This window comes from Kockiozyma suomiensis, assembly GCF_038497685.1.
Source record: "Kockiozyma suomiensis strain NRRL Y-17356 unplaced genomic scaffold V2V93scaffold_5, whole genome shotgun sequence".
In the NCBI taxonomy this organism is placed as follows: Eukaryota; Fungi; Ascomycota; class Lipomycetes; order Lipomycetales; family Lipomycetaceae; genus Kockiozyma; species Kockiozyma suomiensis.
The window spans coordinates 710,808-735,372 of record NW_027117668.1 but is presented as its reverse complement, the minus strand read 5'-3'; the positions used below and the strand labels follow the sequence as shown (position 1 = coordinate 735,372).

Genomic DNA, 24,565 nt, shown 5'->3' with positions numbered 1-24,565 from the left:
CCCCTGTCCCGGAAGTTTGGTATCTGCGCAGGGGCCAGCAAAAGGAAGGAATAAGGAAGGCAGAACAGTGTCAGCCCCTTGAAGGGCCTACTTTTCGCTTATGAAGCAAAGAAGCTAAGGAAGAGATTCCAGAGTTGAATAGAACAGGACTATGGGCTGCTGATAAAAAAGCACAGCGGCAATAGAAAATGGCGACAACAGAAATGAATCGGAATTGCCCCAGAGGAGGGTTGCCGTAGAATAACACAACTGATAGAAGGTCGGACAGGAGCGAGCGAATCGGGTGACTGCCTGAAGGAAGATGTACCGAGGATAAAAGAGAAGGAAGGGCATATGCAGCGTTCTGCGCAGGAGATGCATATGCGTCTTGAAAGTTAGCCCCGAGCCGGGAAGGGCGCAGTAATAAAACTACTACGCAGATACAAAGATAAGCTTCGATTGCAAGAGAGCAGAGTTGAGATACAGGATATAGAGCTCGGTACAAGACCGGACCGCGGCAGTAAACCAAACATATACATATGCGACAAAGATGGCGCTAGAGCAAGCACTTTGAAAGGGAAAGCGAGTGAGCGCCTCGACGCCGGTTTCTGGAAGGCGCGACAGCGAACAAGACACCAGAAAAATAAACAAGGGTTTAGTTTGAATAAGACGAAAAAGTACAAAACTTACAGGTCCCACTTCGATGAAGATAATCACCAGAGCTGTATTTACAGATTCTATAACAGACAAGGGCGATAAATATAACTACTTGCCGTAACTTCAATTAATAAAAACAGGCTTATTCCAAAAGCAAGAGACGAGAGACGAGGGACGAGAGACGAGAGAGACATTCCGAGCCCGGACGCGACGCTAGGCCGCTTCGAGCCGCGCGCCAAGACCTTCGACTGCGGCCTTCTAGAACACGAGCCCGTTCACGGCTCTGCTGCAGCCCAGCCCGGCTTATTCATGAAACATTCGCAGATGCAAGCCTGCCTAGCGCATGACTAGCACCACATGACTACATTTGATAGAGAGAGAGAGAAAGAGAGAGTGTGTGTGTGTGTGCGTGCGAAGTTTTAGTGTCAGTGATGGGTGCGCGCACATATGATATATATCTGTAGCCATAGCTGTAGCTGTAAGAACGACACAGTGCGACTTCGCTGCATGATGAGGTCAGCAGCCGGTACCGGGTACGACTTCTTGCGCCGCCTACCGGCGTACCCAGAGTACCCAGATCGGACGGCGCAGGATCTCCGCTGAGGTGAAGCCGAGCTAAAGGAATCAGGGTTAGGGGAGTTCCCCATCGCGTCGCTCTTAAGGCCGCGATCCCCGCAGCTCTTCGTTCGTCCTCCTGCTTCGTCTTCTTGTCTTTACTCGCATCCTTCTCTCGCTTCCACTGCCATGGCCGACGCTGCCTTCCTCGTCTCGCCGCTGGACTTTGCAGACTCCCTTCCGCTCGCCAGATCCGCATCCGCCGAGTCGGCTGCCTCCTCTTTCTTCGCTCAGGATGACGGTTTCCTGCAGCTCCCGCCCTCGTCCCCGACCACTCTAGTATACTCCTCGCCCTCGCGACCATCGTCTCCGCGGCGCCTTTCGGCAGTAGACTGCGCGGCTCCGGCACCTGCCTCATCAACCTCATCCTCTTCCTCGCAGCGACCACCGCGGCGGCGCACCCTTACACATGCCGAGAAACATATGATCTGGAAGCACTCCAAGGACCATCCCTCAGACTCTCAAAAGAAAATCGGCAAAGTCTTTGGTGTCGAGCGCTCGACCGTTTCCAAGATCTGTAAAGCAATGAACAAGACTATGGCCGTCGACTCCTCTCGCTATCTTTCGACCTCCTCTCGTCCTGTCAGCCCTCATGAGATTCCCGCCTCAGATCTCCCACATGTTGCCCTCGCTCGCCCATCACCTCCTACTCCTTTCTACAGCTCCGGCAGCCTGCGCTCCAGTGTTTCTTCTGTTTCTTCGTCGGCAGATCAATACCCACACGTCACCTACGCGTTAGCCGACTGGGTTCGCAGCCATTACTCATCTTTCACGGGCTCGCCCTCCGACGAGATTCTTCGCGACCAGGCTATCCGTATTGCTTCTTCTGTTCCCTCTGCTGACTCGGCTGCTTTTGTGCCTGATGCCGCCTGGCTTCACAACTTCAAGATCAGCCACCCAGACTGCTTTTTCTCTCCCTCGCCCTCGCCAATGCCCCTCGTCACTGCTTTGCACTCGCTCGAAGATGACTCTTCAATGCACACTCGCTCGCACACTCGTGCTCGCTCGCGCGCATACACTACCTCTATCAGCAGCAGTAGTAGCAACCACTCTTACGTCAGCAACCCGAATGTGTCGGCTATTTTTGATTCCCATGTCAACGATCGGTCGTATGACGAGTCTAGCTACGATGACGACGAGGACGAGGATCGCAATTATCAGCTGCAGTCGGTCTTCCACCTTGATATGTCGTCTGCAAATCCACAATCGTCCGCGACTTTGCTTGATGAGCAATTTTACGGTATGCCCAGCACAACTCCCGGTGGCTTCGCCGCTCCAGACGTCAGCGATCTGTCGCTGCAACAGTACACGGGCTACTCGACATCAGTCAACTCGACGTCGTACTCACCCCAGTCGTCGCCTGAATTGCTCACGCCGGTATCTGGATCATTTCCCGCGCTTGAGTTGCAGCCTGGTGTCTTACACGACCAGTCGTGCACGTCGCAGGGGTGCAGCTGCTACGGCGGCCTGGACGTGAGCATGCTAGGAATTGGTGAGATGGCCATGTACCCTCAGAATGTGGGAAATATTGAGTATGTTGGAGTGGAAGACAGTATGTTATCGTTCGCCAGCTGAGTGGAATGAGAGCATTGTATAATTTATAGTAAATGGTGTCTTGGGTGATTGGTTTTATTTTTTATTTGTTAATAATGGGAACTCAGGATTGTTTTTTTTTCTTGCTTCATTGTCTATTGTCTATTTTGGAGTTACAATTGTTTATTTGAGTTATAACTCGGGGTTATCTATTTGTTTATTTGGTGCGCTATTCTTTATATCTTTTGAGTGTGAGTGTTTTGTTTGAAAGTGTATGCGCGTGTAGCGTACTAGGCAGAATGCGAATATAGTTTCCGGATAGATCAGAATTTAATAACTTGATAGAAAGCACAAGTAAAGGTGGCGAGAAGAGTGCGATATTGTAGCACTGATAGAATATAGAGTAGTCGCCAGTGTCAGGAAGCAGTCAGTAAATGCACGTGTAAACTAGAGTACTGGATTGGGAATGAAACGACGATCGCAGCCAGCCGCGCGATGTATATAAACATACATTGCGTGAGAGAAAAAAGAGAGCTGATTTGAGTTACGAAATCGGTTTATCATTATTTTTCCTTTTTGATTATTAATAAATCGGGTTGTTAGAGAAAAGTGGTGTGGTGCGGTGTATTAAAAGTAGAGAAGCTTTATAGCTGTCAAGTTATAAAGGTGTTATCTATCAACCTGTGCAACACAGTAGTAAAAATGAAGTAGGCACGTCACGTCATACACGGCTTCTTTCACTTCTTGTGATCGATCCGGTCCAATTCATATTTATTTTATCATATTCTGTTTATATTCTTGTCATATTCTCGTGTAGACGTGCATAAACAACTATGCCTTTCGGAACTATAGTCGCTGCATACAAGTACAATGTCTGGATTAGCAGAGTCACTAGCGCATGAGCTAGAGATCGGCTCAAATTGGCTTCTAATTCTCGCGTGCAAAATGAAATGTACTCTTTCAACGACATGACGTCCAAGTCTAGCCGGTATATATCGGAAAGGCTCTAAACTTATCGATGGCGAAAGGCCGATAAACCGTACTTTCAAGAAAAAATAATAATTTCCAACGGTCTACTTAGCCAGAAGCGGAAGCCGAACACTCGACAAAAAAAAAATAACAGGACAACGGACAGATAGTTTCTTTTTATTTTAGTTGGCGGCGCTGGCGAGTCGGTAAACGGGCGATCATTGTTGTTTTTGGCTTGTGTTAGTCAGGATTAGTCTAGCCTAAAGAGACATGCGTCCAAGTTTCTGATTTGACTTGGCATGTTTCTCCATTGAATGACGGCTAATTATGTTCTCATTCTTTTTGCGTTATTTTTTTGTATTTTGCATTTACTGAATTCTCTTCAGTAATAGAGAAGCAAGGCAGCTTTAACCGAAATATTATATCCAGAAATTTAAATCAGCTAGTTTAGCGATCCAGTGCGTGCACGGCTTTCAGACCCACATCGCGATCGTCTCGTGCTTGGCATATACACCTTTTGCTAAACTGCTTTGCTATTTTTCAAATTGCCTTGTTTAAAGAGAAAATACCGCGTGCTCTTTGATTTTCGATTTTTTTCTCGACGTTTTTAAAAGTTAAGGTAAGCCACGTGCTTAGTATATGACAACTCTTCTAAACCGCCAATCATCATAAACCCAACCTACTGTTGAAAACCCCAATAGCAGTCGATACATCTAACTTGAATGAATAAAAACAATATCAAAAGAGGGAAACAAATTCTTAGTCCAAGCGTCAATTGATAGTCTTACGAGCAACACGTGAATACAATTAACACATCCTCGTGTAGACCAAATACAGGCATGGACAGTTGATCCCGTCAAAGAAGGAAACGAAATTTTTTGACATATTTTCTCGCGTAAAACCCAATCCAGTACTAAATCGACTGTCTTTGCAGGAAAAAAAAGCAACCACGCGTTATTTCCACGGATATCTTATCTGCTTTAAGTATTCTGCCTCCCATGAACTCGCGCAGCGCGTCGAGATGTGGGTAAAGCGTGATCCACTAGACAGTCGCGTGTGCAGAACTCGGAATGGTTGTTATTACGGTCGACGGGATGAATCCATGCGATCTGCAGTGTATTTGCTTTCCTTTTCCTCTCTTGCTTCCTGCTTGAGCTCGAGTATACTTGACAAACTGTGTATATAACATGAATAAATCCAATATATTCACCAAGCCTTGTTAACCGTATAACCTACTCTTGTCGATCACGTTCTCTTTTTTTTTTTTCACATTGTATAGACATTCGACCCTAGAATTACAACGTGGCTCGTCATAGACTGAATTCAAAAGGCCATGCCTTGTTTGACCATCTACTCAATTTCCGCTGTTACTCAGACCACTCTTCGGCCCAAGACAGAGCTGGCATTTACCGAAAAAAAGACGAATAATAGCACTTTGCAGATCTCAGGCTTCCTCAAAATAGGTGACATGCTGAGATGATACTGAATTATATAAGCAGTTCTAGGCGGAATATGGGTAAGATTTGCAAGTGCGTTTAGTTATTTGATATAGATCACCGAAACAGAAAATATCATATGGAGTTGTAGAAACTGAACTACTATACGAAGTAGAATATTGCAGCACAGGAGAGAAAGAATTCTATAACAAATACTACAAAGACAAGTCAATAGAGAGACAGGCATAATTGCTGCCACCTCACTCGCATCCGAGTAAGCCGAGCAAACAAGATTCATGTAGACGACGCTGTAATTCTGTAATTACAGAATTAGCCCGCATTGAGACAGACAGGCACATCGCGTAAATCCATAAATTTGACAAAATCAGATGAGACGAGAATCCGAGCCGAAAAAAGACTACGGGAATGTTTCTGTCAGCCGTCGAGTGGTAGGCCAGAGCGGTAGACTAGAGCCAAAGAGGGCAAGCGGAGTGCTCTTTAGGGATTGGCGATTGAGCGCAGTAAGTATGCGTAATTTATCGGATTTACGCGATAGCGCTAGTGTTCTGACGTCGCAGCGATTTAATTCTCTGCAACGCGGCACTCGCGGATATGCTTGCTACTGCTCTCTCAGGCCTATTATTGCTGGCTCTTCTTGGGACTTGTATCATGCTCCCAAGTTTCGGTTCATATACCATACTTAATTGCGGTTTGTAGCTCATTGTTCTGCTCTGGATCCAACTACTCTGATTCAGCTTTTTCAATTACAGCACTAGGTGCCGGTATCAGCTTCAGCGTCGCAGCGCAGCGGCAACACTAATTAGTCGTAGACCCATACTCTTTTTCAACGGCTTACATTAATACAAAATAATATATTCATTTTGACTTTATTTTGCATAGACCAAGCTCTATTCATATCGTTCAGAGTACTGATACTTGTTTGCTCGTAGACATTGGTAGCAGTACTTAACTTCTGCATGCTAGAACTAAACTAGGCTTGAAAGACAAGCGACACCAAACTTTTACCTGCTCGCCTATCATGTCTTACTAAATGAATCGAAAACGATGACTTTTATCAAGGATGGAAACTGCATTGATTTGAGCCGCAGCTATCGCATTCAGCTTGGCATTGAGCTCATCTAGTTTCAATTGCATTCTTATATCATTCTTGAAAAACCAAATATATCAAAACCCAGCTTGATAAAATGCCCACATATTCGTCTTTCCTTTCCCATTGCATAATTTTGTTTCTGTAAGTCGGTTGAAACGAACGCCTCAAGCCGTTCGCCTTCTCTCTCAGGGAGTAACAGGTCGTGCGCGAGCGGTCGATTCCGAGAGATTCAAATTCGACAACCCTTACTGACTATTGATATCCTGTTGATACGCCTGAACGGAAGAATAAATGCTAAACGATTTTGATTAGGCCCATAATTCTCAGAACGGCTGGAGAAAATTCAGTACACCTCTAGCCGTTCCTGCTCGAAAAGCATATATTTATCACCATCAGACAGTATTTGCAAAGCCAGACTAACGCTATCGAATTCTTAGTGGCTAAAAATACGGGTAGGCGATCAGGTACATAGGGTGATGCGCCTTGCTTCTTGGTATGAATCCGGAGAGATAGGCTTCTTAAAGCTTGCATGATCTTTATGTAGTTGTTATCTCCTTTCAAAATCCGTCTTGCGCTGACTATGCAAAGGAAATTTAGCAGGACTTTATTTATAAACTCTACTGACCATCACATTGGAGCAGTTTATTGTTTAGCTCCAAAAAAGAGCAATGCATATTCAGTCTAGTATTCTTATTTCCACAGTTTACGGATCGATCAAGGGATTATTCTAAAGCCCATACTTGCTCAAATCCAATTCCTCAAGACTAGTCAAGATCTCGCCACTTGATCCAATGATTGTGTCCTTTTTATGCTTGACAACATCCAAAATTCTTGGATCAGGAACCCAAATAACCTGACATCCAGCAGCTTTGGCTCCTTCAACACCTGGAATTCCATCCTCGAACACAAGCGTTTCCTCAGGCTTGATCGGCGTATCGATATCACCCGACTTCAACAATTCGTCATTCAAAGACTTGAGCGCTACAAGCCAAATGTCCGGCTTTGGTTTTCCGCGTCCTTTAGGGACACGCTCGTCGTCGCCAGTCACCCGATGCTGCCCAAACAAATCAAACATTTCTTGCAAATGAGCAGTTTTGAGCAAGTAATTAGCATGATGACTCGAAGTCGCCAAAGCAATCGGCACTTTCTTCTCAACCAGCGTATTCAACAACTTTGTAGCACCAGGCATTGGTACCGTACTCTTCCACTTAGTCTTCTGTTTTGCGGACGTCAGTGCAAATAACTCATCAGGCGTATATGGAAGCTGCGACCATTCGAGAAATCGTGCTGACGCAGCAGGTCCAGGTAAGCCTTGTAAATCTGCTTTAATATGCCATGGAAGGCTCGGCTTTCCATGGTCAGCAAGGATAGAATTGGTTACTTCAGTGTAAATTTCCTCCGAGTTTATGAGCAAGCCGTCCATGTCGAAAAGACATGCGCGGATGCGTGGACTATACAAAACACCATTATTGTCAGGTGAATTATCCTCTGCCCAGAGAAAATATTTCAATTTCTGCTATCAAAGAAAAAAACTCACCGTTCAGTACTCATAGTGTCTAGTATTATCTATCGCGAGAAATCTATTATTACCAAGAGCGATGAATTTTCAGTGAACCTTAGCCCTCTCCCTATCTAGCCGCACAATACCTCTCTTTGCATAATATCAAAACAAAATGACGTCACTTCAAGACGCGTTTTGATTACATAAGGGATCGTATTCGAACAAGTTGTAAGCAAGATTGAGAAATGTCTTAAGCTATGTTTAACTATTACGGGGTGCGACTTTAACTTAAGCTGATCGAAGCGTTCTCAAACAAAAATTACATTATAGTCTATAAAACCCAAAGTCTGCTGCATCATCTGATCTTCAAACAACCACATATCCTATAACAATACCAAAACCTTCATTTCTGATCAAATAGAAAAGTCAAATAGGTCATAATTCTTGTGTCTCAAGATCAAGAATTCAGGATACGAATAAAACAAAGGTAGGGCGTCTGGTATATTCGCAAATTCAAAACGTCTTGCGAAACAGTGAATTTACGCAAACACTATGTAACAAACACCGGCCAATTATTAACACAGGAATGATTCGGCAAAAAGATTTTGAGGTCCTTCAGGAGCGACTCATAAAATAGGCTGTGTGGTTGTTCGCGTGGTCAATAGAAAATTTCTGGTTTGTAGAGCAAGCACTTTCTGCATGTTCTTTGTACATTTTTCGCAATACAAAGGCAGTATTAAAGTTCACGGATAGCTAAATAATAATAATTCAATCATTTAAAAAATAATAACTATTTACTTATCTGATTGATGTCGAAACTTACAGATCGCGAAGTCCGATTTGTCGACTGGCTCGGAGCATCCATGAATGATCCTCATGAGATTTACCGATCAGTTTTATTAGCGAATTCGTTTGCCGAGTCATAGATAACTACACAGTAAAAAGGGGGTGCCTTTTATCATGCAGTGCAAAGCTTATCCACCAAATCGACAGACTCAAAGAGTAGTGTATCATTTCTTTACAGTTAAAATGTAATGCTCGATGTTCGGCTCAGATTAATGAGAGATTTTTGAAAGTAGAATATCTAGCGTATAACAGCAATGATCGGCGACATGTCCGAGAGGGTGGAGTCAGGTTCTACATATTGAGAAATGTACACGAAGATATGACGACATAGCGCGTCGACTTCTAAGCTATTATCTCATATTTTGGCAGCAGCAACCGGATGATTTCTTATGACAGAAGCAAAATTGGATCGTAAATCGGCATCCACTGGGGATAATCGGCCTGAAGGGCTCTAAATGAGATGTGTGGTTAGAGAAAAGGATATCCGTTTCAGTTTTGATCGCGCTCGAGTTTAGCCAATCGAGATTCTCCCCGCTACTAGTGTTGCTTTATCTCTAATATGGCGTCTCTATTCTTTTTCTCTTAATTCAGCACACTGCTATTTGATAATTTATAATCATTAAAAACAGCAATTGAAAGGTTGAAGTGTTCGACTGAGGAGTTTGTAGCTAGACAAAAAAGAGATACGACTGAAGTCATATATCCTGTATGGTAGCTGTAGCACTTAAATTAATACACGATTAAGATCAGACATATCACAGCACTATTCATTGCATAATCAATCGAATTTTTATAGCGGTAAGAATCCATCTCTTTCAAGATTGATTAGCAAAGTCAAGAGAGCAAATCGTAAAATCTATCTAATTCACATAATATCCGCCGCAACAAGCGGAAGAAAAGCAAATGCAAGTAAAATCAAACATCGGCTTGACCCGAAAGGGCAGAGAGTATAGCATTCGGATGAGAGGAATTTTAAGCGTCGAAACGCCTCCCAGTCATAAACTGACAGGAGTAGAGTAGAGTAGAGTCTATTTACTTTAGTTTACCGTCATAATTTCGGATGTGGTTAGCTTATCGAACGGTATGGATAAAGAGGCATACATACAACAAAACAATAGCTAAATATATATTGCTCGTCAATAAAGAAATGTTGTTATACTATCGCGAGGTCGACACGGGAGCCCCGTGCGCTGCGGTTTGTTTATCGCTGCCCCGCGCCCACAACCGGTCTGAGAGAGACGTTATCCGAGCCGAGAGCCAGCGGAAGGTGACCGCGCGCAGCACAGTCACGAGTCCGCCGTCCTCAAGCAGATGTCTCTGGGCGAATTGAGTCTGCCAAAACAGAAGCCTTTATAGAACAGCTACAGACTGGTACTAAAAGAAAGGCTGTATGATAAAGCGCATTGGTCCTGAGCCTGTATCTCGGCTTCTCAGCTTCGTTCCTGCTTTGTCCTTCTGCTCCCGCAGCCCCACACAGGTCCTGCCGTCTACGCATAGACCACATCCGTAAGCCGTAAGCCTGTTAATAACCTGTCTGGACGCCATACGCCGCACTCTTCGTCGCGGCCCGCAGCCAGGCAGTAGTCTTACGGATAGTGTTCTTACAAGTAGTACTCTTGCGAAACCAGAAATGGTTAGATGCTGGCTGCAGTCGAGCCGCTCTTTTTTACTCGAGAGAATTCAATGGTAAAGCGAGTAGGCTTAGCCGTCTCTGTCCATTGGACTGGTCTTTAACGGGCAAGCCGCTTCAGTGGGCTTCAATTAGCGAGTTTTGAGTTTCGTGTGAGTCCCTTGCATCCGCGAGGCGTCCTGCGCTTTGCCTTAGTGCAGTCCGACCAGGCGTCAGCTGCTAAGATTCTTGTCAAAAAACGAGAGTATTATTGTACACTAGATAAGAAGCGATGAGGGGGGGCAGAATGCTTTATTATCAGCTATAGTGCAGCACATACCGGTTTTTCACGAGACGTTGTGAAAGCTGTGTCCTCTCTTTACTGCCGTTGGATTTGGCGAGAGGGACGCAACCGACCTGCGCTAGCTGTTCATGTATCGTACTTATGCTTGCAAAGGAGACGAGTAGGACTTGATTACTGCAGCAGGTTCTTTTTGGGATGCTCAATTGTGACTGATCGAGTTGGTAGCGCTATGCCTCTGCCAATCGCATTGTCATCTTCGAGGCCTTCTTGCTGCTGGTTTTGATTGTTTTTGCTGCCGAAAGCGGCAATCCAGTCTTCCCATTTCGGCAACATTGAAGCCAGAACTGCGGCTTAGCGAAAGTCGGATAGGAAAACTCTAAATTATTGGCTCGCTGGTGCTGCATTCCGATGCGCAGCCACTGATTCTGGCCTCGTCGCTTCGCTCTCTTTTACCACTCTTTTGGAGGCTAGCAGTCGCCGACGTAGCTTTGTTTTTGTCGGTACCACTCATTTCATTTCAGTGGTACCGTTTGGTGTACTCCGCTAGTCATGCTTTTGCCTTCGTCGGTATCGTGTCGACACTCGTCTCGTCTATCCTTACTCTAATTCTTGATTCTCACTATTCCTACCAACTGCCGAGTTTCTGGCTCTTATGTAGGCTGAGGCGTTCAGATGTAATTTATTACTGATCGCCGAGCTACTGTGTAAGCATTTTTACATTCAGACTACCGCAGATCCATCACATCCTGATCATCGTAAAGAATTCGCTCCTCATCTGTCCGGCAGCTGCAGTTTACATAACCCTATGCCGTACGATCGACAATGATCAGAAAAAGAATAAACGCCGGTCTAATGTAAACACTGCCCACTGCCCACTGCCCACCTGGCCGCTGATGAATAGACCCACCAGCTCCACCCACTAACTCAACTAGCTGTTTGTTTCCAAAAGATATTCCTAGTTCTCTAATTAATGCACAGCACGCCCTTAATCAAGCAACGATCTTTTGCCAACGGCAAAAATTACGACCTTGTCTTGATCCGCTGCTTTCTGACATAGCCAGACTATCTATTCCTTATACAGCAAGCTTGCCATCTCTTTGCCTCGTCTATTTGCCTCGTCTATTTGCCTCGTCTTAAAACTATATAAATTATACCTCTATCTTATACCTTGATATACATTTATCTTCGATTTTTTCAGAAGAAAAGTAAAATAATGCAAAACACCAGAAATCTTAAATACTAGATAGCATATGAGTTACGTATCTGATTGCTACTTCGCGTTTGATTTTCCATTTACATTGAAATACATTTCATTTCTAGCAAATCTTTTTAGTAGTTGTACAACGCAATACTAAAAAAAGAACAAATGTGAACGATTGCCAACTTTATTGTGATAAATAAAAACAATAGAGAAATCGAGACTCCATGACGCCTCGTGAAAGCTTTCCTCAAGCTCCACTTGATACAAAGCACTTATTTCTTCAAAACTATAATGGTAAACAGTCAGCACTACAGCTCTCGTTATCAAGTAACAAAATAAAAAGATAAAACAAAACTTACTCGTGACGACGTCCTCATCTTTGAGTACATGACCAAGTCCTACAAACTGAGGCTGATGCTTCACACTAGATCCGTATACTACCGCGGTCCGAAATTGCTCTACCAAACTCTTATGAATCGCATTACAGAAATTCTCAACAGAACAGTGTCCTTGTCTTAGAACAATCGGCTGCTCGTAGTCTGGTCCTTGACCCTTTGGCTTTGTGTATACGCGTACTAAATTTAATTTGTCCCACATCATCTCAAGGAGTTCGTCAACGTTCCATCCCTATTCAATGATTGTTGGTTTGTTAATTTCCTCAAAAAGTCGTTCCTCAAAAGGTCGTCAGAAATGATTATTCTTACATGTTCGGAGGAAATAGGCACCGCGTTAGGAATCCGATACAGCAAATCAAGCTCCTCAATAGAAATTGAGTCAATTTTATTAAGTGCATAAATCACGGGGATATATCTGCGGTTCTGTGCCTCTAAAACATCAATCAGGTCATCCACCGTCGCATCGCATCGTATCGATACGTCTGCCGACGAAATTCTGTATTCTGACATTACTGCCTTGATCTCACCGTGATCAATGTGTGACAAAGGGACGGTGTTGGTAATGTTAAGACCTCCTTTGTCCTTCTTTTTGATCACAATGTTCGGTGGCTACAATTTCATAACTTGTGTTAATATCCATGAATCTATCAAGATAATCATAGTTCCTATTCACTTACCGATTTATTTATCCGGATTCCGAATCCTTCCAGTTCAGATTCAATGATTTTCTTGTGCGTAAGAGGTTTCATAACATCCAAGACTATGAAAATCAAATTACATGTGCGTGCAACTGCAATAACTTGCCGACCTCGACCTTTACCATCTTTAGCACCTTCAATAATTCCAGGCAGATCAAGAATTTGAATTTTAGCACCACGATACATAATAACACCGGGTACTGTCGTCAAGGTCGTGAATTCATATGCTGCAGCCTCGGAGTGAGTACCGGTGAGTTTGCTCATTAAAGTACTAAACAATAATCAGTATATCTCCCATTTTTGTAAAGTAGAGCATCGGATGTATTACCTTTTACCAACACTAGGAAATCCAATAAATCCCACAGATGCAACTCCAGTTCTCGCGACATCAAATCCAACTACGCTTCACATTAGTCTCGTCCTACCGGCCTCTACTTTCAAGGAAAATAACTTACCACCTCCACCGCCACCACCACTTGTAGGCGTAAGTAATTCACGCTTCAGCTTGGCTATCAATTTGTCAATAATTGGGTTGTCCTTCGGAGGTGAACAATCATACTGATTTACCTAGTTTGGCCTTCAACTGACCAAGATGAAAACTTGTCGCCTTGTTCTTCTGCGTCCGACTCATCTCCAACTCGATCTATAACACCATCAAAAGTGTTAATCTCAAAAATCAAAAATCAATCACTGAAACCTGTTGAAGTCCAAAATATACCTCCTTGATCTATATTCATGAATAAATTAGCCTATAGTTCTTCATAATAGCAATGACGTAAAAAAATCTTACCTTTTCTACAGTCGTCGACATTTTGATATGCTATTTTGTCACAGTAAATGGTCTTCTTTCTTGTCTCCAATAGTACACAGCCTTTAATATGATAATGCCCGTATTCTTAGGTCTCTTCTTAGACGACGAACTAGGGAGTGTAAAATATAGTAAAATTGCTAAGAGTTCGTCAAATTATTGGAAGTGAAATAAAATACTAAACTTTAAAACAACCCTAGCCCATTAATTAATCAACACTCAGTAGTAGCTTTGCCTGTCGAATTTTAGCCTACAATTTCCATTACTAAAATCAGATGAAGGCTGAAAAATGCATTTTAATCAATCGTACAAATCGTCATTGCCATCTTCGTCCAGCGTAAATGCGGGGGCTGCGAGGTGGTCAGGCGAGTTGGCGACCCTTACATCATCATCGATAGAGGGCTCGTCAGACATCGCGTCGTCTATTGTGAATGCTAAAACTCCCGGCTGCGTATCTGATAGCTTTTCTGTTTCTAAGATAAATGCAGAGGCGTACTGTGACTCTGGAAATTGCTCAGCAGAATCAGAAACATCTTGTAGCTCAGCATCTCGCTCCACTCTCTGACGTTCGTTATCGTCAATACGCTTCTCAATGGAATTACCATGCAGATCCAAGTCATCGTCCGTCTCAGCGTCACTGAGAAACATGGGCAATGATCCCTCAGTTCTCGTCCGCCTATGCCGACTCAAATCAATATCCGTATCCTCCACCGCGTCAACAACAAATCCACTTCCGTCATCATATTTTTGCGGTTTATTCAATTCAGCCTCGCTTGCAAGAGAATCATTGTCGCTCTCAGCTTCCGGAGGCGAAGCAGGTGCTGGTTTCCATTCGTCTATCCATTGATTACGCGCTACTTTGATTTGCTTATCGCGTCCGGCTTTCTCGACTAGGATTAGTAGATCTTCAAAATTTGCTTTGGGGAACAGTTGGTGACCCCATACTTTGTAGAATTCTAGTAATCTGCCTAGGTCACGGTACTAAAGTTTTCAGAGTCAGTGCTGTCGATGGGTTTGCTAACTAATGAGTATGCGTACTTCGTGTCCTCGTCCTTTGAATTTGATTTTTGACGCCCGTCTTCTCAGTTCTAAAAGTCCGTCTGGTCCAAGTAACCTAGCCGGTTATAATCAATAAACGCTCGATGCCAGGTATCAGAAGAAATCACTAGTCTTACCTCGCAGCGTCCAGTTTTGGCACAGGACGTCGCGTCTGCTTCACGCGAACTTCTTGATCAATACCTAAATCAACAACAACCTCCTGCGGCACTGCTGTGTTCACTCGCTCGGGCGGAGCACTAGCATAATTGTGAATAGCGTCGGTAACGTTTGGCGGCGAAGGTTGTCGTAGCGCAGCTTTTGCACGGCGCTGTGCCTCAAGCGCAAGCTGTTCCTCATCAAACTGATCATCGTACTCTGGTGCAAATAAATCCTCCATATTTCTCTGTGTGTGCCTGTGTGTATGTATGTGTGTGTCTTGAATGAGAGATTCGTGTATTGATTATGATTCAACATTCGCGCGACATGCTCATAACGCGTTTTCCGGGTAAGTAAAGCATCCAGTCCGCAACCGCGCAACCGCAACCGGCATCGTATCCTCAAACCAGTTCGGTTTGACTCACGTGTGAATTTTTTCTTGAGTGCGCACCCCAACCAATGACGATCGAGGTGAATCGTGCTTCACGACAACTTGCAATTCAAGTACTCGAGTTGTATCTGAACTGAGCAGAATCAAGCAACGTCCACGAACGCCTGCTATTTTGATACTACTACTGTCTTTGACTTGGGTCACTTTCTTCAATCTTAAAGATTGTAAATAATTAAGTGTTATAATGGCTACACCACTGAAGGAGGATGAGTTCGGAATGGCGATTTACGACTCGGAGTATCCGGTTAGTTCTCATCAAAATACATATACAAGCCATCATTCGAGAAAATAATTCTAACTTTTTTTTGAATTTAGCTTATAGACGCCGACCCTCATTTCTCTCGTGTAGTGCGTTACATGCGACCATCAGATTACCTCGTTTGGGCAGGCGTCGCGGCTGTCAGTCCTCTAGTATCTGGATACATGGAGCATCCGTTTTATACTCGGTTCGCATCGAACCTCAAGGATACGTTGATTGGATATGGACAGGCTGTTAAACAGGGTCATACACGCTGGGGACCACTTCCTTCGGTTGCGCTTGGAATTGTCGGTGGTTTTATCGTTGCCTACTCGCGGAGCAGCGGTAAGTCTTTTTTCCACACTCAAGCGAAAATATAAAGAAAGGTAGCAGAGAGGCTAACAAAATTTATAGGTCGATTCCTTGGCGTTTCCGAGAACGAACGGGAACGAAAGAAAGATCTCTACGAGCTTCGCATGCGCGTGCTTATGGGCAAACCTCTCTACGGCACGTCGTCTTTGCACCCTGATTTGCAGAAAATCTGCGCGTCTTACTCTCGTTACGCGTATTCGATGACTGGCATCATTCCCATCTTCAACTTTGTTAATCACCCTTACCACGGCGTTGATACATCAAAGTACTACAAGGTTCTCGAGAAGTAAATTCTTTCCTCTACAGCTCTTTGTTTCTACACTCTCATATATACAAAACACATAACCACACATTTTATTTTTTTATTATGAAAGTACAGAAAATATTTTCTCTGGGTTCCGTGCATGGCGTGACTGGATGGATTGTGAGACTCTGCGAATTGACAAAGCAAAGTACTAAGAACCTGTGTCCGTCCATTTTTTTTTGTTTCGTTCAGTTTCAATGGTGTTCTTGCTTTTCTTGTCATGTAGTTAATAAAAATCAAACATTTTCAAAAATCTTCATAGCTTAAGCTTTATCTCAATCCTACGTACGATAATAGAGTAATGCAATTCAACAATATATTGCACAGCCAATACAACATTCATCCCGTCAATTTTCTTCTCAATCAAGTCAAAGCAAAATTACAAAAATAAGAAAATAGTAATAACCTCTATATGTCCACCAAGCTGAACAAATGAATTTAACGCTTCGATATATATACTTTAGGCAAGCAAACTAACGGTACAATTTATCACCAGCACATGATTAATGTATATATATAAAAATATTATATATATAAAAGGGTAAAAAAGGGCAAGCGAAAATAAACACAGGCAATTCATAAAAGTCTTTTGAATAGAGAAGAATGTGAGTATATAAGCAAAAAAGCACGCGCGCGACCAACAACCAGTTTCCATGAGGCGTAAAATCAAAATATGAAACGGAAACAGCACTTTGAACAACACACTAAAACACATTAAATACATATTTGTGAGATACACAGGTTAATGATGAAACGCGATAGGCAAGAATGAAGAAATAAAAGCGAAAGATAAAGAAAAAGCGACAATGAGCTAGGCACACAACGAAAAGAAGAATGTAGTAAATCCATAAAAGCGAAATAAAACAAAATCTAATAGTATCAGAAAGGACAGCACTGGAAAGAAGGCCGACTGAAAAGGGAAAAGAAATGATAAAGATCAAAAAAACTTTTCTAAACGCCCCAAACTGATACAAAGACTCTTGCCCTGATACGAAAAGTGCCGCGTAAAAAATATATCGCAAGAGAAACAAAGGAGGTAGAAGATAAGAACAATGGGTGACTATGACCCACGAAGCACACGCAATAACCACTTAATAATACCAATTCAACTCAACAAACAGCAAACTAATTAATAAATAAAGTAACGAGAGCAATAAAATAAAGAGCATCGATCCAATCAGGCTTTAAGAATTGGTTAGCAGTTTTTTGGATTTATTGAGCGTAAACTCCGTGGTAGCCATTGCCATCGGCTTCAACTCTGTCTAATCGGCCATCACGGGCAGCAAGGTAAAGTTCGTTTAATCTGGCAACCGGGATTGGCTCGCTTGGATCTTGGCCTTGAACGGCAGCACCTGGAGGACCGGCGGGAGCCTGGCCTTGTGGCTGAGTGCCGGGATGTAGGTGTGCAGCTTGCGGGCTAGACAAGGCAAAGAATGAGTTGTTAGCATTTCATCATGAACCGTCAAAAACAAATATTCAGAAAAGAACAATGCACAGACAGAAAACAATGAAAGCAGGTGGGCTTACTTTATCGGTGCATATGGACTAAAGTGGCCCTGAGGAGGCAAGCCCATAGAGGGATATACTGGTGGAGGAGGGGTAGGCCTATGGATGACAACCAAGACTCAGTAAAATGAAATAAAAATAGGGAGAAAAACGGTAATCCAAAAGCGAGCAGATAAAAAGATATAACAAAGGTCTGACATTGCGAGATAACTTTTTAAAACTTTATATACATGCAAGGACAAAAGAGCGAGAACAGCATATAAAGATGAGAATAGAAAAAAAACACAGAAAAAAACGAAAAAAAACAAAAGGTAAATCTACCTGTAAGGAGCATTGACAGGTCCCGAGTTGTTCTGCGAACGACCCCAGGACAGTCTCACACGAGCATTACCAATCGGGTAGCCCTGCATCTGATTAATTGCCATCTCGGCGGCATGACGCTGCACAAACTGAACAAATCCACATCCCTTTCCAGGAGGGATCTTGACATACGTGATCTCTCCAAATCCAGCAAAAAAGCTTCGAAGCTCATCCTCGGTAACGTAGCCAGACAAGCCACCGACAAACACAGTAGTGTTGTTGGGGTCGGTAAACTGATTCATTGGCTGCGGAGCACCGTAGTATCCCATAGGCGGCATACCCATCTGGTACATTCCAAGTTGTCCTGGGCCCTGCTGCTGCATCATACCTGCAGGGACAGCAGCGCCCTTGTTCTTGGGAGTAGCAGTCGAGATCCGCATTGGCCGATTGCCGCAGAAAAATCCCTGCATTTCAGTCAATGCGCGTTGCATCTCAGATTCGTCAGTAAAGCGAACAAAACCGTAACCACGCGACATGCCCGAAACGGGATCCGTCATGATCTTGGCTGACTTGCATGAAGGATAGCGGCTCTGGAAAAGGTTGAGAAGAACGTATTCGCTGGTCTCAGGGCCGAGATCGCCAACAAAGATTGAGTACTCAGGAGTACGGTCACTGAAAAGTTATTAGTTGCCATGCGTCAAAGATAAGCACAAAAGTCGTGAAAATTAGAGCACTTACGTTCTCTCTGAAAAGCCACCACCAGAAGCCCAATTAAGTTTGAAAGCACGCTGGGTGTTGGGAATAATAGAGCCGTTTAAGGTCAAAGCCTTAGCAGCGGCAGCAGGGCTCGAAAAATCAACAAAGCAGTAGCCAGCGTTGGTTCTAACAAATTAAATTAGAATTGTTGCAGAACAGCAAGATTTTTCTTTGCTTTTCACCATCAACATACCCTGAAAACTTGTCGCGAATCATCTTGACGTTAACGGCCTCACCATAGTTTGACCAAACCTGGCGGATAAAGTTTTCGTCTATCCAAGGCTCAAGCTCACCCATCCTGTCAAAAACATATTAATAAAGTGATCCACAGATCATTTATAAAATATTGCAGAAAATCATACCAAAGGGTAGTCTTTGAATCATTAGAGACAGCAGCGCCGGCAGGAGTAGGAGTCGAAGAAGGGAAGGCGCCAGCGGCGGCCGGATCAGCGGTCGCCGGGACAGCGCCGGGAGCCTGAGGCGAGGCACCTTCCTGCTGCTGAGAGTAGTCGTATGCGTAAGACATTTAGAGAGAAAATAGGTAGAGTGTGGCTTATAGAAAATATCTTTTGAGACTATAAAGGAAAAACGAATTGACTGAAAAGAAACAAGCCAAGAAATTCGAGTTTTTAAGAATAACTGATGCGGAACTGAAATGAAAAAAAAAATAAGTCAGCGAAACAGAAAACACAAACCGAGCAGAATGTGTGCAAGGAGAGAAAGTGCCATAGAAGCAGATGAGGCGAAAAGAGATCGACGGACTATGCGATAGAAATATAAAAGATGACAGGTCGAGCTCGACAAGGACAGACGCGAACCACAACAAAGACGCGCAATTAAAACTGCAACAAGAAGGAAGGCAGGAGCGGACTCACCAGAATAAAAAATGTTACTGAACAAGGAAGACTCCGGAGTGCAACAGAAGAATAAGCGGCGAACAAAGGGTGAGTAGCAGAACCGCAGCGAGGAGAGGCTCAAGGAAAAAAAGTAGATACTTGAGAACGGCGCCAAGTAAGAGAAACCACCGAAAAGAGACGCGAGCGGGAGTAATTGATCGGGAAAATAGGAATTGCGGTAAAGCAAAAACACAACAAAAGCAAAAATAAAAACAAACAAAAGGAGAAGGGCGGAGGAAGAGCAGAAAGAGTGCGGCGAGAGGGATGGGAAGCGGGTAAGGCGGAGTGATCAGTCTCGGAACGAGTGGAAGAGTGGACGCGGCCTGACTATATTCAGCTCTAACGGCTGCAAGTAGGCTAAAAGTAGCGGGGTCAGCGCCGGGCTGCAAAAATTTGCACCTTTTTGGAGTAGCCCGCAGTCCTCGCTTGGCCGTTGACATTTTGCGGGTCTTGTAGTGTTTACATATAATGGGGTTGGTACTCAACATGCTGTAATCAATATTGCTAGCAACTCTGCTAATCTGCTCAGCTTTCATAACCGTAGGATCCTTCGAGCTCACAGCAAAATGCTCGCCCGCTCTCTCCGCTCTCAAATTTTACGTTCACGACAGCCCTTAATACGGCGCTTTGCCACATCCGATGCATTAGATCCTGCTGAGGTGCCAAACGACTACGAGAAGTTCATCGCCTCCAAACTGTTCGACGCGCTAGAGCCCTCACAGCTTTCTGTCAAAGACATTTCTGGTACGCTTTCTTTCTCTTTTTTATCCCTCATTTCAGAGCTCACATAACGATTATTTCTCCAGGTGGATGCGGCTCTATGTTTGCCATCAACATTGTCTCAAAGGCATTCAAAGGCAAACCAATGATCAAACAGCATCGCATGGTTAACGATATTCTCGCCGACGACCTTAAGCAGTGGCATGGCGTTCAGTTGAAGACCAAAGCCGAATAATCAGCTTTTTTAATTTTTTTTTTTTTTTTCTTTTTTGTAATTATATCTTCTGCCTGCTTCGTCACTATCATCCTCATGTCTACACATTCACGTTTTTATTGTAAATACTATATACCCGTACCTTTGTCTCTAAGCCAATATTTGGTCTACACAGCTTTGGAGTTGGTTATTTCTATTTTGAACTGAAAAAAAAATCAATAAACGGACTTTGTAATGTATTGAAGTGACTTTTGCCGCTATCCTCGTATTAGTAACTGGTCATTCATCCGTCTATGACAGCAGCTTATTACGGCAGATGCGGCAACGCCCGCATTTGACAAAGATAGCGGCATTTTAACACTTTCAGATTGTAATATGAGGTACATATTTGTGTTGTTGTAAGTAGATGTAGAGAAACCTTTCTTTTACCATCATTGTTAAATCTGGTTGTATCGTAATCGTTCTTATAACCATAACCCGCAGATCTCGACGCATTACTCTTACCCACCTTTGGGCTATTTAACATCACACCGTATCACCAATACCACCTTTGATCTATGCTGACCTCGACGTCAGTGGGTTATCCACAAGAGCGTTATCATAATAATTTATTTCTACCCAGTTTTCTGTGAATCATAGCTGGTAAGCTGTTTTCAACTAGTCCGGTGGTACGGTATCATGCTTACAGAGATTAGAATTAGTCTACGATGACCTCATCGACTGCTTCATCACCGGATGACCTAGTCTCACCTCCGCAGGCATCGGATCGCATTCATGCAGGCGTATCAGAAGACTATAGGACCTCGGGAGGCTTTGAACAGGAGTCACCTTCGTTACATCGTATGCCCATAAATCGTTCATCAGCAAGCGCTATGCTCTCCTCTGTGTTTTCACCAAACTACCAGTCACTTGACAGGGAATTTGATCCTTCGGCGCATGTCTCGACGCCTCAGCTGCACGCTGCACCATCCGAATTCACACGTCTTTCATCAGCGCAGCAAAGCAAGCTGATCAATTATCTTGATGATCAGCTACTTCAAATATCCCGACGCTTTGTTCGCAAGTCCTCACTCTCTGACGATGATGGGGAAAGTATTGATTTTGAGACCACGCCTAAAGACCAGCATCATCATACTGCATATACTACTATCGAGCCTATGATCGCTGATCTTACAGAATTAGTCGACTTAATTTGGTACTCAGTACCATCTACTCCTGTGCCATTTATTCAGGTGCAGTACCTGCTGCGAATAGCCGACGATTTTAACGACTGCGTTCCGCAGCTTCCAATCACAGAGCCAGAGAAATTGTTCATATTTTTGAAAATGCTAGATCTTATTTTCTATGAACTGATCGAAGGGAATATCCCGTCACGAGCAAGAATGGGAAACACTGAAAAGGCAAGGTTGGAAGGTATAGCGGAGCGAACGCGGCTAGATGTGCTGGAATGCATGAATGGCTTTAGGGGATACGAACTGGATGTCACCCGAGTCTACGATAAAGTACTCGAAGTTCTGAATTAAGTTATTGCCCCTATAATTCTATATCTTCAAAAACTGCAAATACAGTAAAAAGTTTGTCAAATCAAATTCATTTCGCTAGGCCGAAAAGCAGATGCATTTTCTCATTAGTCGCCAATCTGCTCTTCTCACCCATCGAGTTCTCGTTCAATGCTGCGTCCGACATGTCTTGCTTGACTTGCTGCAAAGAAAGAATACGTTCCTCGATTGAGTCTTCTATGATCAGCTTGTGCACAAACACCTTTCTCGTTTGGCCATATCTATACACTCTGTCTATTGCTTGTCGCTCGATAGATGGGTTCCATGAAGGGTCCATGATGATGCAGTGAGACGCATGAGCCAAATTCAGCCCCACACTACCTGCACGCATGGAAATTAACATGATCATCACGTCAGTAGTTTTAAATGAGTGGAGGACAGAAAGACGCATGCTTTCGGTCATGCGGCCGTTATATTCGACATAGCTCATACGTTCCATGCGTAGTGGGAGGGCGATTATGTCGAGGTAGCTTGTATACTCTGAGAATATGATAATCTTCTCCTCAGGATGATTTCTGTATTCTTGTTAGCGACAGATTTGTGAAATATTCATCAGTTATAAGCATTCTACTTTTTTATGTGCCTGAGGATTTCAATCAATTTGGCTATCTTCGTCGATCCCACAAATCGTTTTTCGAGAGACCGAACTAGTTTTCTGCGATATCGATCGGGATCTTTATGCGCGGGTGGCACCATACTATAATCCCATTAGCTTGAAACCGTGCAAAAATCGAGATAAAGAATTTCGTACAGGCTATGAAGACAAGCTTGCTTAAGTTTCGTTATCATCTGCAAGAGCGAGCAGCTAAAGTCTTTATCACGAAGCATCGCTCTAGCCTGAGCTCGCGCACTTTGTTCCAATACATCATATACAGCACGATCTGGTCTTGAAAGTGGGATTTTGACAATATTCACTTGTTTCTCTGGCAATTCAAATATAGGCTTAGCATCCATGAGCGTATCTTTTGTTCGACGAAGCAAGACCGAATTGAGGAGTTTCTGAAGTCGTTGTATAGCAATTGGATCTGGATCACCGACGCTCAAAGCTTGTCCGATATCCTTCATAAACTGTCGGCGATCGTCATAAGGCTTGACGCGCAGAAACTTCAGAAGAGTCTGTAACTCGCCTGGGTTGTTCTGAATCGGGGTACCGCTCAGGCACCAGCGATAGGTGGCATCGATTTCACATGCTCCGCGGGACAGTAGCGTATTTCTATTTTTCGCATTCTGTGCTTCGTCGAGGATTATGCGGTGAAATTTGCTTTTAGGACTGTAGAATACATACTCTGAGCGGTCGCTATTGCTGTGTGCGAGCATAGATTTGTATTCGTGAGCGATCGTATGGAACGTAGTCAGGACGACGTCATACGCAAGAAGTTGCTCAAAAGATGTCACTTTCGTGGTGCCATGATGAACAATCACAGCGGGACGATACGCCGGTCTGATTTTAGCCTTTAGTTCTGCCCGCCACTGATCTAAAACGGCGTTAGGCAGCACTATTAACGTGGGACGGCGAGCTTTATTGGTCCACGGCCTGGCAAGAATTAGTGTGCTACATGCAGTCAGTACTCAGATTATAGACACAGAAAAATGCAATTGTGAAATAGCGCACGAGATAAAAACGTACATGGTTTGTATAGTTTTTCCAAGACCCATATCATCAGCAAGAATACCTCCACGTTGACTGCTACGTTCCATCTTGCACATCCAAGAATATCCTAGTCGCTGGTGCGCGAGTAGCTCAACACAGAGACCAGGAGGACTAGACAATTTGTCAGAATCACTTATTTGCTGGTCTGGACGGGTGACCAGTTGTTCTAGCTGCTCTAAGGCAGTTTCGGAAATTCCCTTGTCTTCTGATATTCTTGGACTATCAGCCGTTTTTGGAGATGGAGATAAGTTGACGACAATATCATGCTCGGATCCTGATTCAAATGCAGGGATATAGTCAATATCAGAGGAATACTCCTCGGGTTCCGTATCAGAGCCGGCAAAAGAAAGGTCGTTTAAGTCTTGGTCGGAGGAGCTGGCACTATTTGGTGAGTGCGTTACCCGAAGGCGGGATGTGTGAGATTCTGGGGAAGTCGATTTTTCGAACGCAGCGGTATGGTTACGTCTATGAAATATTAGATCTTGGTTCATGCGTCAGGCTATTGAAAGTAATAAAAAGCGAGCGGACTTACTTCAAGGGGTGCTGATTGCTTGATCTATTAGGCTGACGCGTCAGTTATGAGTATTAAACGAACAAAGTAGAACATAGTACGCACATAGGCAGCTCAGCAATATTACCACCATCATTCTCATTCGCTGTAATCGGCATCTCATATCCAGACGCTAAATAACAACAGTGCTAGTCGGCATCGATCGCTACTTGCTACATACCCAGACGCGAC

At 43.8% G+C, this 24,565-nt stretch overlaps 9 protein-coding genes across 9 annotated transcripts; 3 read left to right on the top strand and 6 right to left on the bottom strand.

Moving 5' to 3' along the window:
• Positions 1-6,851: 6,851 nt before the first annotated feature.
• On the bottom strand, positions 6,852-8,071 carry V2V93DRAFT_367972 (HAD-like domain-containing protein). Its single transcript, XM_066909693.1, has 3 exons — positions 7,948-8,071; positions 7,838-7,880; positions 6,852-7,751 (listed from the first exon to the last, which is right to left on the bottom strand). The coding sequence occupies exons 2-3, from the start codon at positions 7,849-7,851 to the stop codon at positions 7,028-7,030; spliced, it is 738 nt and encodes a 245-aa protein (XP_066766668.1). The 5' UTR covers positions 7,852-7,880; positions 7,948-8,071; the 3' UTR covers positions 6,852-7,027.
• A 3,962-nt stretch (positions 8,072-12,033) lies between these two features.
• On the bottom strand, positions 12,034-13,665 carry V2V93DRAFT_379639 (P-loop containing nucleoside triphosphate hydrolase protein; the record flags this gene model as incomplete). Its single annotated transcript, XM_066912018.1, has 9 exons — positions 12,034-12,047; positions 12,121-12,388; positions 12,466-12,765; positions 12,834-13,125; positions 13,183-13,252; positions 13,310-13,363; positions 13,422-13,497; positions 13,573-13,581; positions 13,645-13,665. The coding sequence occupies 9 exons, from the start codon at positions 13,663-13,665 to the stop codon at positions 12,034-12,036; spliced, it is 1,104 nt and encodes a 367-aa protein (XP_066766667.1).
• A 142-nt stretch (positions 13,666-13,807) lies between these two features.
• V2V93DRAFT_367965 (replication fork protection component Swi3-domain-containing protein) lies at positions 13,808-15,172 on the bottom strand. The gene is made up of 3 exons (XM_066909692.1): positions 14,838-15,172; positions 14,701-14,776; positions 13,808-14,643 (listed from the first exon to the last, which is right to left on the bottom strand). The coding sequence occupies exons 1-3, from the start codon at positions 15,095-15,097 to the stop codon at positions 13,963-13,965; spliced, it is 1,017 nt and encodes a 338-aa protein (XP_066766666.1). The 5' UTR covers positions 15,098-15,172; the 3' UTR covers positions 13,808-13,962.
• On the top strand, positions 15,076-16,555 carry V2V93DRAFT_367963 (NADH-ubiquinone oxidoreductase complex I, 21 kDa subunit-domain-containing protein). Its single transcript, XM_066909691.1, has 3 exons — positions 15,076-15,551; positions 15,623-15,890; positions 15,960-16,555. The coding sequence occupies exons 1-3, from the start codon at positions 15,492-15,494 to the stop codon at positions 16,205-16,207; spliced, it is 576 nt and encodes a 191-aa protein (XP_066766665.1). The 5' UTR covers positions 15,076-15,491; the 3' UTR covers positions 16,208-16,555.
• Positions 16,556-17,919: 1,364 nt separating this feature from the next.
• On the bottom strand, positions 17,920-19,490 carry V2V93DRAFT_202397 (uncharacterized protein). The gene is made up of 4 exons (XM_066907002.1): positions 19,146-19,490; positions 18,977-19,081; positions 18,766-18,909; positions 17,920-18,699 (listed from the first exon to the last, which is right to left on the bottom strand). Exons 1-4 carry the CDS (start codon positions 19,307-19,309, stop codon positions 18,045-18,047), a joined length of 1,068 nt encoding a protein of 355 aa, XP_066766664.1. The 5' UTR covers positions 19,310-19,490; the 3' UTR covers positions 17,920-18,044.
• On the bottom strand, positions 19,491-20,567 carry V2V93DRAFT_201524 (uncharacterized protein). The gene has a single exon (XM_066906999.1). It carries the CDS (start codon positions 20,213-20,215, stop codon positions 19,673-19,675), a length of 543 nt encoding a protein of 180 aa, XP_066766663.1. The 5' UTR covers positions 20,216-20,567; the 3' UTR covers positions 19,491-19,672.
• On the top strand, positions 20,191-21,042 carry V2V93DRAFT_367955 (bola protein). Its single transcript, XM_066909690.1, has 2 exons — positions 20,191-20,423; positions 20,486-21,042. Exons 1-2 carry the CDS (start codon positions 20,246-20,248, stop codon positions 20,632-20,634), a joined length of 327 nt encoding a protein of 108 aa, XP_066766662.1. The 5' UTR covers positions 20,191-20,245; the 3' UTR covers positions 20,635-21,042.
• Positions 21,043-21,229: 187 nt separating this feature from the next.
• Positions 21,230-22,531, top strand: V2V93DRAFT_202394 (uncharacterized protein). Its single transcript, XM_066907001.1, has one exon. The coding sequence runs from the start codon at positions 21,321-21,323 to the stop codon at positions 22,134-22,136; it is 816 nt and encodes a 271-aa protein (XP_066766661.1). The 5' UTR covers positions 21,230-21,320; the 3' UTR covers positions 22,137-22,531.
• On the bottom strand, positions 22,125-24,550 carry V2V93DRAFT_367950 (SNF2 family N-terminal domain-containing protein). The gene is made up of 6 exons (XM_066909689.1): positions 24,440-24,550; positions 24,356-24,379; positions 23,800-24,288; positions 22,924-23,724; positions 22,744-22,869; positions 22,125-22,687 (listed from the first exon to the last, which is right to left on the bottom strand). Exons 1-6 carry the CDS (start codon positions 24,490-24,492, stop codon positions 22,204-22,206), a joined length of 1,977 nt encoding a protein of 658 aa, XP_066766660.1. The 5' UTR covers positions 24,493-24,550; the 3' UTR covers positions 22,125-22,203.
• Positions 24,551-24,565: the final 15 nt, after the last annotated feature.